General features: G+C 53.2%; 1 protein-coding gene across 1 annotated transcript in view; it reads right to left on the bottom strand.

Moving 5' to 3' along the window:
* FADS2 (fatty acid desaturase 2) overlaps positions 1-11,453 on the bottom strand; it is a 39,060-nt gene extending 27,607 nt beyond the window's left edge. The window contains exons 1-2 of the mRNA XM_032153058.2: positions 11,084-11,453; positions 1,890-2,000 (exon numbers count right to left, since the gene is read on the bottom strand). Coding sequence (XP_032008949.1) covers positions 1,890-2,000; positions 11,084-11,290 — 318 coding nt within the window. The 5' untranslated portion in view covers positions 11,291-11,453. The remainder of the gene's footprint in view (positions 1-1,889; positions 2,001-11,083) is intronic.
* Positions 11,454-16,744: the final 5,291 nt, after the last annotated feature.

The following is a 16,744-nucleotide window of genomic DNA, read 5'->3' as shown; positions in this document are numbered from 1 at the left end:
GCCAGGGGCTGAGAGGTGGGAGAATGAGGAGTGAGTGCTTAATGGATGTGGAATTTCAATTTGGGGAAGATAAGAACTGGGTGGTGATGATGGTAACATAACAGTGTAAATGTGCTCATTTAATGCCACTGAACTGTACACGTCAAATGACTAAAATGGTTAACCACACCTTTTTAAAAAAGAAAACTTTAATCCCAGCACTTTGGGTGGCCGAGGCAGGCAGATCACCTGAGGTCAGGAGTTCGAGACCAGCCTGGCCAACATGGTGAAACCCCATCTCTACTAAAAATACAAAAATAGTCAGGCATGATCATGGGCGCCTGTAACCCCAGCTACTTGGGAGGCTGAGGCAGGAGAATTGCTTGAACCTGGAGGCGGAGGTTGCAGCGAGCCGAGACCGTGTCACTGCACTCCAGCCTGGGTAACAGGAGCGAAACTCCGTCTCAAAAAAAAAAAAAAAGAAAAGAAAAGAAAAAGAAAATTTGCATTTTCCACCACCCAACAGAGCATCACTTGCTCTGTGCACACTGTTGGGTCTTGAGGGGTTGAGTTGGGGGCAACACAAACTAGTGCAGGAGGGCGAGCTGAGGCAGGCAGGAGGGGGCTGTGAGCCTCGGGCGCGTGGAGCCAGGGAGGCAAAGCAGAGTCAAGGAGGCCCCTGGGAACACAATGGCATTGCGAGGAAGAAGGAACTTGGGACAAGAGGCAGGGGCAGGGCCGGACGGTGAGGAGAGTGGATACAAGGAGAGGAGCGGTACCCACAGGGCATGACCAGGGTGCTGTGAAGGGTGGTTCTGGTGGTGCCTGGTGGGAGCTTGGATGCTAAGTGGTGCAGGATCTGCAGCAGAAAGGGAGAGCAGTGGACAGAGCCGAGGAGCAAGGCCATGGAGGAGGGAGCTACAGGGCAGGACAAGCAAAGCTGGAGAAGCTGCAGGCCAGGAGGTGCTGGGGGTGAGAGTGGGAGATGGACCCACTTGCGAAGGAGGCAGGAGGGGACAAGCATGGGCTGGCATGGGTACGGGGCAGGTGAGCTCATGTGCCATGGAGGGAAAGGTGAGAGGAGGGGCATTGGCCTCTGGAGGCCCTGCAGGGTAGCCTGCAGCTCATCAGGAAAGCCAGAGGCAATGGGGGCGGTGGGGGACTGGCCAAGAGTCCAGGCCAGGAGAGACCCTGGTCCTGGCCTGGCTCTGCTAAGCAGAGGAGTCCAGCCCAGACTGGCAACAAGAGGAGGAAGAGCTTGCTGAGGCCAGGGTGAGACTTCCATGACCACCCTGGTCACGGCCTGTGGGTACCACTCCTCTCCTTGTAACAACTCTCCTCCCCGTCCTGCCCTGCCCCTGCCTCCTGTCCCAAGTTCCTCCTATACACCGCTCCACCATTTACATGGGGACTTCATTGTTGGACAAAACAGCCCATGAGACCTCAGGGGTTGCTATTTTCACACACTGCTGTCCTGGAAGCCCAGCACTCAGGGGGGCGTCTGACCCGCAGACAATGAACAGATGACCAGGGAATGGTCATTCTTTCTCAAAGAGGAGCCCCGGACCACACACCCCAAAGCCACTCTTGTCATCAAATGACATTTTTCAGTGTTTCTGTCCTGTCTTTCTCCTAGATTGTCACCCGGCACCTTTCTGGAAAGGGATGGAGGAGAAGAAAAATGAAACTGGCCAGGAGGGAGGAGACGCCACTAGCTGTTGTCAAATCCCGGCTCCCAGGGAGGCTCTGAGGCCCTCCCTGACCACAGGTGATCCACAGTGTCTCCTCCAGGACAAAAGCACCCCTGCCTCAGCCCCAGTTACTGGTCCTGGGGTGAGGGGAGCCTCTCTCAGACTCCCAGCCACCCCAGCCTCGTCCCCACCCCCACCCAGGTTGCAAGCCTGACTCACATTCTTGCCATGGTCCTGGCTGGGCTCCTCTGGGGCCAGTTCGCCAATCAGCAGGGGTTTCAAGAACTTGCCCACGAATTCCAGGTCAGGGTGGAAGGCGCGGAAGGCATCCTGGAGAGCAGAGGGCAGTGGTGAGGCTGAGACCCAACCTCTGTCTCCTCTCGGGCCCCAAGGGGGACAGTGCTCACCAGCAACAGCTCCATGTGTGCACCCAGACACCAAACGGGGTCTCCTGTGATCTGGCCCCAAATACCGTCTCCAGCATTTTTCCAGGACAGAGCCCTCAGTGCCCAGCACCAATGGCAATAGCCACCTGGGCTTCTGTGCTGGTGCAGGCATGCTAAACTCCCCAGGGGTTTGTGAAAAGATGCATAGGCTGCCTTTGGGCAGGTCGGGAAATGGTGACCCTCCAGGAAGGCGCACCAAGCAGACACGGGGCTCAGGGAGAACTTGAGCCTTGACTGCTCGGGGGCTGAGTGCCTTGCATGGTGCACAAACCGCACCACCCACCATCTCTTATCAGTTCCTCACCTACATGTCCAGGGTTATCAATGAAAAGGACAAGACCAAATATGACCATGGCACTGAAAATGTGCTGTGATAAAGTAAACAAAAAAATAAACACAGAATTATGTAAAAAGCATTCCCGAAAAAAAGCCTAGGAGGATCTAGGCTATCATGACACGTTAAGGTAGTTGGATTATGCCTTGCTTTATTTTCATTACTTTCCAAACTCTAACACTGCTATAATGATACACATTTTAATCTTTTTTTCCCAATTATAAAGTAAAAATGTGCTGAGTTTTGGCCAAGTTAGAAAAGGCACAGCAGAATAAAGAGGAAAATAAATATCACCCAGAAAGTGATCATTATTGCTAATATTTTAGCATTTTTCCTTCCAGCTTTTTTCTATACATATTATGCATATTACATGAATTATCTCATAAAAAATCTAGTATTTCTGTTAGAGATGAGCCAGCACCAGGCACCCCTGAGGGGATGCAATAGAATGTCCCAGTGGTGAACACTGTTTAATCTGCATCAAATCAAGCTCCCAGACATTGGTAGGATTGGCAAACCAGTCAAACTCCACCATGAGAAGCAATCAGAAAAGTCAATATAGCTGGGGAAAAAAATACAAGTTTGTGGGAAAAAAAAGTATGGAAGCATAGTCTAGATTAAAAGAGACTAAAATGATATAAAAACTGCAACTCTTGACCGGTCACAGGGGCTCGTGCCTGTAATCCCAGCACTTTGGGAGGCAGAGGCAGGAGGATCACTTGAGGCCAGGAGTTCAAGACCAGCCTGAGTAACATAGCAAGACCCCTGTCTCTACTAAAAATAAATAAAATTAGCCAGGCGTGGTGGCCTGCACCAATAACTCCTGTTACTTGGGAGGCTGAGGCAGGAAGATATAATAAGCAATGACGGTGTCACTGCACTCCAGCCTGGGCAAGAGAGTGAGACCCTGTCTCAAAAAGCAAACAGGACGGGCACAGTGGCTCATGCCTATAATCCCAGCACTTTGGGAGGCCGAGGCAGGGGGATCACCTGAAGTTAGGAGTTTGAGATCCGCCTGGGCAACATGGTGAAATCCCACCTCTGCTGAAAATACAAAAATTAGCCAGGTGTAGTGGCGCACGCCTGTAATCCCAGCTAGTCAGGAGGCTGAGGCACGAGAATCCTTTGAAACCAGGAGGCGGAGGTTGCAGTGAGCCAAGATTGCACCACTGCACTCCAGCCTGGGCGACAGAGTGAGACTTTGTCTCAAAAAACAAACAAACAAACAAACAAAACAACATCCTGCAATTCTTTAATGTGAAAGGCTCTCACTTGAAGGAAAAAAATAAGTTATACCAGGTTTTTCAGGGGTTGAATGAGAAAAAATGAATATGGACTAGATATTCGATCATTTCAAGGAATTACTATTAATTTTCTTAAATGTGACAAAGATACTGTGATGATGTTAGAGCATCTCTTCCTTTGTCTTCGGAAATGATGAAGACCTTAGGGATGTGATCACGTAATGACGCAGCTTATTTTCAAAAGGCAACTGCACATGTGTGAAGAGGAAAAACGCAAATGTGGCAAAACGTTAAGACTAGTGAATCTTGGTTGAGGATACACAGGTGTTTGCTTGTTCTTTCAACATTTCTGGATGTTGGGAAAATTTCAAAATTAAAAAGAAGAGGGGGCTGGGTGCGGTAATCCCAGCACTTTGGGAGGCCGAGGCCAGAAGTTTGAGACCAGCCTGGTCAACATGGTGAAATCCCGTCTCTACTAAAAATACAAAAAAAAAAAAAAAAAATTAGCCGGGTATGGTGGCACACACCTGTAATCCCAGCTACTTGGGAGGTTGAGGCAGGGGAATTGCTTTAGCCAGGGAGGTGGGAGATTGCAGTGAGCTGAGATCGTGCCACTGCAGTCCAGCCTGGCAACAGAGCAAGACTCCATCACACACACACAAAAAAAAAGCGTTGGGGGGAGGTGGAGAAAGTGCTAACCACTCCTGGAAATCTTTTCACCCCCACACGTAAGGATCTCCCAAGGGTAACTGCCAGTCTCCCATCATCACCTTACTGAATCCCTGGCATCAAGTCCTTTGCTTGGTCTTTGTTCTATTTGTGTCTAGAACAGACTGACAAAGCAACACTTGGTGCAGGAGAAAACTGGGCCCACGGTTTTTTAAAAAAATGCCTGTGACCTACTAGCCAAGCAGAAAAGGGATGGTAGCAGAGGATCAGGTCAAGTGTATTTTCAGGGAAAAGAGATGTGCTGTTCCAGGGCCCTGGGGAGGCAGGGAGGAGGCCCTGGGGAGGCAAGTAGAAGGCCCTGGGGGCAGGCAGGGAGGAGGGCCAGAGGGCAGGCAGGGAGGAGGCCCAGGGTGCGGGCAGGGAGGAGCCCCAGGTTGCAGTGGTGACCAGCTTTGCCAGCTCTGGGTGGGGTGATCAGTCCCCACCAGAGCCTCAGCCGCCTATGCAAAATGAGCAAGGCCCTGGGAGAGGCCTGGAGGAGCTGCCAAAGTCAGGGCCCAGGGCTGGGCCTGAAAAAGCCCCTTCATTGGTCCTCCTCACATCACACCACGGCCTTTGAGAAATGAACAGGAAGTCCCTGGTAAGGCAGTTTCCTGAGAAGCAGCTGCAGTGGCTGATAACTAATGGATTCCTCTTGCCTCATTGAAAGGCAAGACTCAGTGGCTTGCAAATAGACTCATCTCTGCTCCTGCTGCCTCCCCACACCCGAACCCTGCAGTCTAGGTTCCAGCTCCAAGGGAGCAGACAGATGACAGAGTCCTGCCTTGACCTTGGTTGCCATTTCCAGAGGGCTCTCGGGCAGCCTCATCTCCCTGAGCCCGGGAGTAATGGGCATGCGCCAGGCAGGGAGCCAGGAGTGTTGTTCATGTTACTCCCTTAGGCTTCAAGCCCCAACTTTTGAGATGAAGATGCAGGAGCACAAGGAGGCAAAGTCCTGGGCTCCAGGTGGCAGAGCCAGGATCAAATCCAGGTCCATCTGCCTCTAAGGACTCCTTTCTCACGTGCCACACACTTCCTGCTGTTTCAGAAAACCGAGCAGTCTGTTGGATCAGCTCCTTGCCCATGGTCAATATGGCAACTTTCCAAGCAGGCCTGGTGTGGACCACCTTTGAACATACCACACTCCTTTCCACACCAGGGCTGCCTCCATTCGGGACTCAGCCTCAACATCACCCTCCAAGAGGCTTTTCCCAACATCACATCCAAAAGAGCTCTCCCAGCCCTGGGCCTTCCCTGGGTCATTGCCCTGTTAGATCTTCATAGCAGTCATCAAGGTTCGTCATCAGACCGCATGACATACTCACTTGTTTATGGCCTGTGTCTCCCGCTGGAGCATAAGCCCCGGTTGGGAAGGCCTGCACCTGTCTTGTTCGCTGCAATAAACCCAGTGCCTGTAATGGGGCCTAATAAGATGGCTCACGAGGGAATGAATGGACCCAGGACCCCACAGCTGCACACACTCTGATCTCATACTTTCCCACTGTGCAGTCATGATCAGGCACTTGTCCTCTTCCGCGTTTCACACAACTTGGCTTCTGCCTCTGGAACACCAAAAGCCTTCTCCAGCATCCCCACGCTGGTTGTTGCTACAGCTGTCACCTGCTGAGGTGACACAGGCGAGCCACGGAGCCATGGGAGTGGCTTGCATACATCGGCCAGGAATCTTTACCAAACTTCGTGAGGCAGGTCCTTTTTTTAGAGATAAGAAATGAAGCGTAGGTTGGCAGAGCCACCTGCCCACTATCACACTCGGGAATGAGCTGAGAAGTTTGAGTCACATGTGGCTACCTTGAGCATTGCCTGCTATTCATACAAAGGCTTCCCTCAACATGAGCGTCCTCCTCCCTGAGAGTTGATTATATTTTGTCTCTCCCTTCACATTGCCATAAACGTGTCTCACACGCAGGCAGAAGTTCCCAGGACCTGCCGGGTTACAGAAATATCTGGCAGGTATAAGGCAGACCAGGATTCAAGGCAAGGGAGGGCCAACCCAAACATTGTCTTTGGACCAAGAATTGGAACCAGGCTCTATCGTCATGTAACAGGAGAGAAGCCAGAGACTTTTCAGGAAGAGGACCCGGGGCATGGGGAAGAGAAAGGATTGGTAAACAGGTGGAGAAAGCAGAGATGCACCCGCCTCAGCAGGGCAGGTGTGTGAGGTGGGGAGGTCAGAACACCCAGATTCTGAAGAGCATGTCACACTTCGCTCTTTGCCAGTTCCTGCTTGTGCCATCGCCCAGCTCTGATGCCAGTCAACTTCCCCACAGGGACATTTTCCCTGCCCCTGCCCCACTCCGGGTACAACTCACAGTTGCTCGCCATCCACTGAGCACCTGGTGCCAGGATTTGTTTATGGCTGTGCCCATGTCCCCTGGGAAGCAAGGCTAATCTCTGATCGAATGCTGCACAACTGGGCACTTTGCCTAGGACTTGGGAAGTGCAGCACAGGCAAGCGCAGGGCATACAGTGCAGTAGGTGGCAGCCCTGCGGACCAGAACTTTATGGAACAAGTGATCTGAGAGTGTGGAGATGCACAGGAGGGACCCTCGCGTTCTCCAGTGGAAATGAAGAGCGAGACAGGGACGCTGACTTCCTTTCTGCAGCAGAGAGATGCAGGCAGGGCAGGAAGCCCCTATACCAATGTCCCCTCCAAGGAAAGAAGCAATGGAGGCTGGTGGGGCAGTGCTCTGTGGCCAAACAGCCCCGCAGTGAGAGTCTCCCCCATAACACAGGGTCCACGCACTACCCTGAGGGCAGAAGGGCAGGGCTGCACAGCAGACAGGCCCCTACAAAGGCAACCTGGGCATGAAGAAATTGATGCCATTCACCACTTTCATCTCAGAACTGCTTCCTGGGGATGCTGAGGCTTCAGCCACAGGAATTGGACAGCTCCCACCCAGATCTCAGCTGGGAAGATGGAGCTGCCCTCCAGGCCTGGGAATTCATAAAGCTGGGGCTGGAACCCAGGTCCCCTGCCTCTAAATACTACAACCCTCCTGCCCCGTGCAAAGGAGGCCAGAGTTCCAGTTTAGATCTGTTGCGTTTTCACAAGAACAACATAGGAGCAGGTTGAAAGGTGGAACAAATCTCTGGTCTCTTCTCACCTTCCCTTGATTCTAAGAGGTCACCAATGCAGATGGGGCAGGAACAGTTGCTGAGACAAGGGCTAGGGGTAGGGGGCTGATGTCTAGACACAGAGGGTCCAGATCCAAGCCCCAGCTTGAGAGAGAGAGCAGGGGGAGCACATCCCACAGCTTCAGGTCTCTGTGAATAATTCATCTTTGTGTCTGGGCCCAACTCAGAGCCATGGAGACACTCAATTAATGTTTGATGAATTGTTGCTGAAGATGAACATTTCTGCAGTGGTGGGACTGCTGTGAAAAGAGCAGACACGCTCTTAGGGCGTGGGTGAGGGTCCCTTTTGCCCACAGGAAGGAAAAGGCGAGAGAAGCACCGCAGTACCAAAGGGAAGAGATCAGAGGTAGAAACAGGAAAGGAAGGAAGGTGAGCTGGGAGGACTTGAGGTCACATCCTGAGTTTAAGTCTAAGCACTGTCACTTGAGCCAGGTTTGATATCTCAGAGCAATGAGAGATGCCTACGGGGCTGATCTGAGTACAAAATGAGGTGATACATGTGAATGTGTTTTGTAAGCTGCAAAAATCAAGCAACCTGTATTATTATAAGCAAGGCCAGGGTTTAGCTTCTGTGGCAGGACCACGTAACAGTTGCCCCATCCTTCTAGGGAGATGGATCCTGACTACCTGGATCTTTTGCTCTTCAGAAAAAAGAAAATGCCCCATTGAGGCCGCTGATTGTCCCGAGAATGGCTTCCTTGACTTCCGACCTGTTTCCAGCCTTGTATTAGGAATGACTGCACTGTGACGGGCTCAGAACATTGCCTGGGAATGTTCCAGGGAATCCAACCTGTCTTCTGATCAGTCCCTCCCCAGACTGTGCCTCGTCCATAAATTGTCACTCCTCATGCTCTGGGGGACAAACCGTCACCCCAAGGGGCAAAGCCACTTGCTCAACAGACTAGGCAAGGGTCTCTGGATTTCAGTAGGCTGTTCCTGCCTCTCTCTTTAGGTCCCCTTTCCACATGCCCCACCCACCCCATGCTGCTCAAGGCCTTTTTCCAACCTGGTCCTGCACAGTTTAAAAAAAACAAAACAAAACAAAAAGAACCCAGCTGCTCACTCCACCGTCACCATCATTCAACTTCGTATCCCCAGTTCATGTATTTCATGCCCCAAAAGTCTTATTTTAGAAAACAGGAAGCTCTGGGGACAGGGATTGCTTTTACGTGTTGCTACACCAAATAAAGCTAGCATAGATTTAAATTTTTTCTTCCAAATTCCTCTTTGCATACTTTCCATTCTAGCTGTTTCATAATCTTTGTTCTTATTCCCGTTTGCCTGATAACACCCCATTGCATTCATCTAGTGGTTACAGTTGCTGGGTGCTTTGCCACAAATCAATCTCGTTGAAACAGGTACAGGTGTACCTTATAGATGAGGAGCTGGGGCTCAGTCAAGTGAAAACACTTAGTGGATGAGCCCAGTAATGACATCTTTCTTCAGTTCTAGATCTGTTTGCAGCCCAGGTTGGCTCCCACTCTAGCTTATGAGAGTAACAAAGCAACTAACATCCAAGATACCAGATTTATAGTCCATGAAAGTTATACAGAAAGCACTGGAGCAGGACCAGAAATGAAGAGACTATTACATTTTTATGAGACAGAGAAAGGTCAGGGAAGAGTAGGGCATCCTAGTCCTCTGCTAGGAGAAATGTGAGCACTGATTTTTGGAGGGAACTCAGTGTTAAGGTCAGGTAAGCACTGAGAACATCCAGAACAAGGAAGAAATAAATCAATCTGATATGGTAATTAAACCAGAAAGGTCAAGGCAATTGCCAGACTAAGCGCTCACATAAGAAAATATGTTTAACAATGTGGAATAATCAGACCAAATTCATCTTATTTGACTTTTCCTTCTGGAAACTTTTTGGTGAGGGCCTAGACAGGACAAGAACCTTCTACAATTTACCTATGAAATCAGAAACAGACCAGCCCAAGTCCAGCAACATACAGTGGAAAGATCCCAGCCAGGATCCAGAAGGTCCTTTACTTAGGAATTACCTTTACCCAACCTCCTCACTGGGCTGTCCAGGTGAGATCGCGCTGAAGGTACATGAAACATACCCACCTAAGTTCTAAATAGCATCACAAACCCACTGGGCTTAAGCAATGTCCACAAGCAAGTAGAACAGGATGGGGCTGAAAGCTGTAGGGAATTTCAATATCGCTGACCTTCCCAATCTTAGATAAGCCCTGGCCCTGCTGGCCCATACCACCTGTCCATCGTCCAGCTTGGGTTATGGCGGCCTGGTCTGGCCTTCCCCTAGGCCTGTCTCTATGAGATGTAAGAGGTGGGGAAGTTAAGGGTCGGGCCTACACAGCTTAGAGAGCAAAAGCCCACCAACAGTTCGGGGCATCCTAGACCTCCAGGTGGAATGATCTACGTCAAGTTCATCCCTCCTTTCTGCCTCTCTCCTATTCACTTTCCCCGATTTCTGTATCCCATCAGACCTTTTTTCTCTGCATCCAATTCACTACTTCCAAGAGCCGCCCTTTCTTCCCTCCTTTCCCCTGTTCTTTTCCCTCTGTCCCATTCGAATCCATGAGATACCAGCTGCACCTTTAAATAAATGCCAGGATTTCAGACTGGGGTCCCCGGTGTGGGCAGCTGGTGCGGGGTAATCACTGAGCCACGCATTTGGTGCGGGTAAGGTGGGCAGCCATGGCTCCAGAGAGGCCCTCTACCTTTAGGAGTGCAAGATGAGGGAAGGGCGTTCTTGGCAGGATTTAAAAACAGAGAGCCATTGAGTTGAACGCCCGAGAGTAACCTCGAGTGCAGATGGACCTGTTGCCAAGCCAGTCTAGTGCTGCTAAATCCACCGGCTCAAGGCCTCACTCGACCTGGGCTTTGCAAACCCCAGGCCGTTCTCCTTCCACCCATCCCCGACGCCGGTCCCCAAGAAGGCCGGCTCGAGCTTGGGGTGAGTCTAGATAATCCCTGGAGCGTGGGAACCCGAGCTACTGGGCGGTTTTTCCCAGGCGGCCATTGAGGAACTTCTTAGACAAGAGTCCCAGCAGGAGTGATCCCCTGCCGGGGACGAGCTTTCCTTCTCGCCACCTAGTCTGGATGGAGAGTGCGGGACAAGCTCCGAGTTCCACACCTGGCTGCCTGCGCACCCGCTCCTTTCAGCGGCGCGCAGGGGCGGCCATCTTCCCCGCTGGGGGCGCCAAAGCCGTCTGGCCCGAGCGCCCCCTTTGGGGACTCCCTGCCTCCGGACAAACCCCGAGGAAGGGGAGGACGCGTGGGTCCCGGCGCGTGCGGTAGATGCTGCCCTGTTCTCCACCGCTGGGACCTTCACCACAGCGCCGCCTCCCCGGGTCCCAGATCCGGTCTCCACCCCAGTCGGCCCAGAGGAGGAGGAGGATTGGGGAGGGGGCACGAGTGCAATAGATGCACTTTCCTTCCCTACAGGACGTCCCAAGCTCCATTCAGCGCCAGAGGTCTGTTTGGCGCCCGGGGAGCCAGGGATCCTGACTCCGCCTGCAGCAGAGAAGGGTGGCTGGGGCGCCCCCAGACCCTTACCGTTGCATCTTCTCCAGCGTAGTGCCCGATGACCCGCTGGCCCCCCGGGTGCTGGATGGACCATTTGGTGATGTTGTAAACCTTGCGGTCAATGACCAGCCACCTGTCGGTGCGCAGGTTATGCTTCTGAATCTCCTCCCAGCTGAAGGTGGGCACCGACACCTCGCGCTCGGCGGCCCCCTCGCCCTGGTTCCCTCCCTTCCCCATGCTGCCTGCCGATTGTGATGCCCCGTGCACTGCGGCCTCCCGGCGCCGGCTGCTCGCTGCACAGACGGCTGCCTCCCAGCCGGTGTGTGCAGCCCGGGCCCTCTTCGCTTTCGGCTTTTGTCTTCTCCTACTCCTCCCACCGCGCCCCCTCCCCCAGCCTCCTCGCCTGCTCTCGGGAGTGTCCCTGCCTTCCTGGCGGAGGATCCCTGGCTTCCCAGTGCCCCCAAGCGGTCCCCTTCCTCCGCCCCTCCCTCAGCCCGCCCGCTATGGACTTTTGCCTCCAGTAAAAACTCCCCGGGAGCTCAGGGCCTCGACACCTCCTCTGCCCGCCCCTCCGGCTCCCCCCGCCTCGGGTTCCACATCCTCCCGCGTTCCCCGCCGCCCGGGTTTCCACAGCGATCAGCAGAGCGCCTGCACCAATCGGGTCGCGTCGCCCCGCCTGCCATTGGCCCAGGAGGATCTTTCGAAGGCCAGCGGGCTGGAGCGGCGGGTCCCCGGCTCCCCCGCCCTCCCGCGTGGAGTCGAGCCCTGCTGCGAGGCAGGCTACGTGTCCGACCTCCTCCCTCCCCCACTCTCCGGCCCCGGGCGCCGGAGGAGATCCTAGAGGAGATCGGGTGGGGGCGACGACTGGGCTCCGCGCTCCCCGGGGCGCGTGCGCGCACGCCCGGCGCTCTGGGGGTTTGCACCTGATGCCGGCACAAAGCCGGCGCGGCCACCAGGGTGCCAGCAAGCGTCCTGGCGGGTGGACCGGCGGGCTGCGGGGCACTCAACTCCAGGGCCCTCTTGGCTAGGTGACGCGCTTCCTTGGCGCGCGGCAGTCGAGACTCCAGTATCCCACATTGTCCGCGCCATCCACATTCTGGCGCCTTTCTGCAACCTCCCTAGAGACACAAGCCGGCCTTGGATTAGAGGGCTTTGAACCCTCTAATCAGACAATCTTAGAAAAGAATTGCGGAACCTCTGCTCTGCTTTCTTGGGCTGGGCTCCATGGCTGCGGTGAGGGGGAAGAGAGGGGAAGGCAGAGGAAGGGGGCGACGAGGAACTTGCGCGGTCCTTGCCCTGGTCTCAGTAAGCTCAGTCTCTTTGGGAATCATAGAAGCAGACACATCATTGGGCAGTGATGTTGTACAGACTCCAGGAAATAAAGACTGCCGTATCAAAGGGATAGGGAGAGGGTTAAGTCTTTTAGGCGTGGGGCGAGAGGCAGGCCCCTCAGACCCCAGCTGGATGGGGCGGCTTAGTGCCTGGCGTCCTGGGGAAATGGGCCTGACTGCATCCGGAGGGCTAACGGGACAAGTGGGAAGTAAGGATGAACAGAGCGGGTGGGGTGCACGAGGCTTGGGAATCACTAGAGGAGTTATAGGGCCCTCAGATTTCAGTGGGATTTACAGGTGCCTGTGTGCTAGCACACCCTAATCATTAGATTCTCATCACAGGCTGAGAGGTAAACAGAACCCATATTATTACATCTCACTTGAAAATGGAGAGCCTGAGATTGAGAGAGATGGTCAAACGGGCCCTGCCCTATCTAAACTTCACAGGGATGCAGGGGTGGGGGGGGGATCACTCTGCCCAACTGGTGGGGTTGTACTTGGGGGGGCAGACGGGCTCCCTTTCCTCACATTCACACAGTCCCCAACCTCTCCCATCGCATTTCATGCTGGTGTCAGCCCTGAGCATCCCTCATTCACTCCACAAACTGCAGACATAAAGACAGCAAGGCCTCTCTGTCTTTGAGTGGGAGCAGACATCCCAAACAAAGGCCTTCGGTACAAGATAAGAGGATGAAGCAAGACCTCCAGAGAGTACGGTGGCCTTGATGCCTGTCAAACGTTGACGGAAATGGAACCAAGAAAATTATTTTTTCAGAAATGGATTAACACCATATAGATAACTTTAATGAACATTTGTAAAGGGTGTGGAGCTCGGAGCAAGGAGTGATATCTGAAAGGCAGAACCAGGGAGTATCTCAGAGAGGAGGCTTTGAAGGTTCAGGCCCTAAAAGGAAGCACATATGGGTGGCCTGTGTAGGGTGGCTGAGAAGCGTGGACCGGCCAGGGCCTGGGGTCCCCAGCGGCTCCCACCACAGCACTAGCCAGGGTAGGTCCTGAAAAAACATAAAAACATGTGTTGAAGACACAAATGAATGAATGAAGTTCAAAGAACGGCTCTAATGAGGCCAGCGGTAGATGGGGCTCAAATTGGGAAAAGCCCCAGCTGCCTCACTAAGGGGTAAGAAGGGAGGACTTGACTATGGAGGAGGCTTGGACATCCGTAAAGCATGTGTACTGTGATCAGATCCATGGTGTAGAAAGATAACTCCAGAGGCTGGGGCTGGACTGGGATGTAGGGGAGAAACTGTGGAACAGCGATGCGTTCAAAGATGAGGGCAGTGCTCGAGGAGAGGGGAGGGGAGGCCTGAATTAAGAGAGAACTTTAGGGGGCTGACCCCACACCAGAGACTGCCATGTGCCTCCCTGTCCTCATCTCTTTTTTTTTTTGAGACGGAGTCTCGCTCTGTCGCCCAGGCTGGAGTGCAATGGCGCGATCTCAGCTCACTGCAAGCTCTGCCTCCTGGGTTCACACCATTCTCCTGCCTCAGCCTCCTGAGTAGCTGGGACTACAGGCGCCTGCCACCACGCCCGGCTAATTTTTTTGTATTTTTAGTAGAGATGGGGTTTCACCGTGTTAGCCAGGATGATCTCGATCTCCTGACCTCGTGATCTGCCCGTCTCGGCCTCGCAAAGTGCTGGGATTACAGGCATGAGCCACCACACTCGGCCCCTGCCCTCTAATTTTTTTATTTTTTGTACAGACAGTGTCTCATTATGTTGCCCAAGCTGGTCTTGACTCCTGCTCCTGTCTTATTTCTTGCTCTCTCTGCTTGGAGAGACTGATGAGACTGTCCAGAGACAGTCTGCCCAGAGAAAACCCCGTAGTATCCATCCGACCCCAAAGGCACTTGGGAAAAGGGTTGATCTCAGAGGGTAATGAGGTTCCCATGGCTTTCTCCTGCCCCACAGAATCCTCCCACCCTCCATCCCCAAGCAGCGCCAAGGACTGCAGCTTCCTGGGGATCTTGCCAGGACCTTGTTGTGATCATCGTACTCTATTTGATCAGGGACAAAAGAGATTGGCCTGGGTGGCTTGGAGCCCAGACTCTTTCAGGCAGCCAAGTGGGTGAAAGGCTGGACTGGGTGGGGGGCATGCTTTGGGAGACAGGGCCTGGTGGGCTGGAGTCCATGCCACCAATCCCCACTGAATGGGTGAAGAAGGCTTTCCATCTTGTCCTCACAAGGAGTCTGAGGTCTGCTGGGAGACTCTCAGGGTCATGGGAGAAGAGAGACTGGCTGGTTAGAGGAAGAGTGAAAGTGAAAGGCATCCTTCAGCCACCCAGCAGCCAGCAGGGGCACGAGAGGGACTATGACACTGACACGGAGAACCTGGTGGGCAAAGGACCAGCAGAATACCTTTCCTGGCCTCTTCCATCTCTTCCTTTCCTTGGTTGATAAATAATCCTTATCAACCATTGTTTAAAAAATCTGAGTTGTGTCTTTCTCAAGCCATCACCCCTATCTATCGCAGTCCATTCATTGTCAAATTTTGTGAATGAATAGCTCTCTCTGGGTCTATTTTTTTTTTTCCTTCCTTCCTTCCTTCCTTCCTTCCTTCCTTCCAGTCAGGGTCTTGCTCTGTCACTCAGGGTGACTGCAGTGGCACAATCACAGCTCACTGCAGCCCCGACCTCCAGGCTCAAGCAATCCTCCCACCTCAGCTTCCCTGGTAGCTGAGACTACAGGCACGCACTATCATGCCTGGTTAATTTTTTAAGTTTTTGCAGACACAGGGTCTCACTATGTTGCCCAGGCTGGTCTTGAACTTCTGGACTCAAACAATCCTCCCACCTTGGCCTCCCAAAGTGTTGGGATTACAGGCGTGAGCCACTGTGCCTGGCCTCTGGGTCTACTTTCTGTCCCATCCATTTCTCAGATCATTGCAATCTTCTCTGATTCTAATCGTAAAGATAACAATCCTTCTGATTGGCTTATCAATTTAGGTGTGCAAAGGACTTTCAAACAATGGACGAAAGCATTTGCACGCTGTCTGGGGCTGAGGAAGCATTCAGTAGGTGGTGATTCTCATCCTTCTTCCTCCTAGCCTCATCCTCGTGACAAGGCTTAGGGTGGGTATTGTTACTCTGTCTTTTCAGATGAAGACACTGGCGCTTATGGAGATAAGTCTGGCCCCTCCATCTTTCCATGATAGATTGAGTCTTGGAACACAAACCCCAGACCCTGAAAGCAGCCCTCTTGGCCTGCTCCCATCAAGCCTTCTGGAACCCTCTCTGAAAGGTCAGCAAGTCCAGCCGTGCCTTCTCAGACCTCTTCGAGGCATCCAGCCGGCTGATGTCCTGAAATGCCTTGCTTTCGGATTCTCTGACGATGCACAGTTCCCAGTTTGCTGCTGGACCAACCCCCTTCCTGCCTCCTCCATTTGTTTCCCCTTCTCCTCCTCTGCCTCCTCCTCCTCCCCCCCATCCCCCCTCCTCCTCCCTTCCCCCTCCTCCTCCCTTCCCCCTCCTCCTCCCCCCTCCTCCTCCCTTCCCCCTCCTCCTCCCTTCCCCCTCCTCCTCCTCCCTGTTCCCCTCCTCCCCCTCCCCCTCCTCCCCCCTCCTCCTCCTCCTTCCCCCTCCTCGTCTTCCCCTCCAAATGCTCTGGGCCCTTGGCTTACTCGGTATTTTCTCCTTTAGGGAGATGACTGCATCTCAAATGGACATCCACAGACCTTTCCCAGGGCCAGAGCAGATTTCTAGTCAGCTCTTGCACATGCAAAACTGAGCTTCCTGCTAGCAGGTCAAAGACAATACAGCCTTCTCAGGGCAAGGGAGAGGTCGTACCAGATGTGCTCTGGGAGAGGTCGCACCAGATGTGCTCTGGGACCTATCCAGGTCTAACCCTCACTGTTTCTGGCCCCAAACTGACATCATCATCGTCCCTTCCAAAAACTGCCCCTTCCTTTTAAGTCCTTCATTTCTATTCACGGTACCACTGTTCCTCCTATGACTTGGTCTCGGAATTCCAGAATGTCTTTTGCTGCTTCTCATCTCCCACTGCCCACCCTTGAAAAAAATTGTTGTGTTCAGCAGATTGTACCCCCAATGGTGTTTTCTTCTGCCTCCGCTGCTGCCTGCGCTGGCCAAGGCTCCCTGGCAGCCAGCTGTTGCACACACTGCTGCAGGGTCATCTTGCTGGGGCCAGATCTCGCTGCACCCAAATTTTCAGTGGTTCCTTGTGGCCTAGAGAACTCAGTAGGGATGGGGGAGGAAGGAAAATGCACAGAAGTGCCACAGAAGCAGGGGCACTGCTTCTGCCCAGCCCTGATGGCTCCTCAAGTCCCCTTGGGGAAAGAGCCCTGGAACAGAAACTCAAAGACATAAACTCTAGTCCTGGCTCT

Source organism: Hylobates moloch, unplaced genomic scaffold (genome assembly GCF_009828535.3).
Source record: "Hylobates moloch isolate HMO894 unplaced genomic scaffold, HMol_V3 SCAFFOLD_5, whole genome shotgun sequence".
Taxonomy (NCBI): Eukaryota; Metazoa; Chordata; class Mammalia; order Primates; family Hylobatidae; genus Hylobates; species Hylobates moloch.
This window is presented reverse-complemented; position numbering and strand designations above follow the sequence as displayed.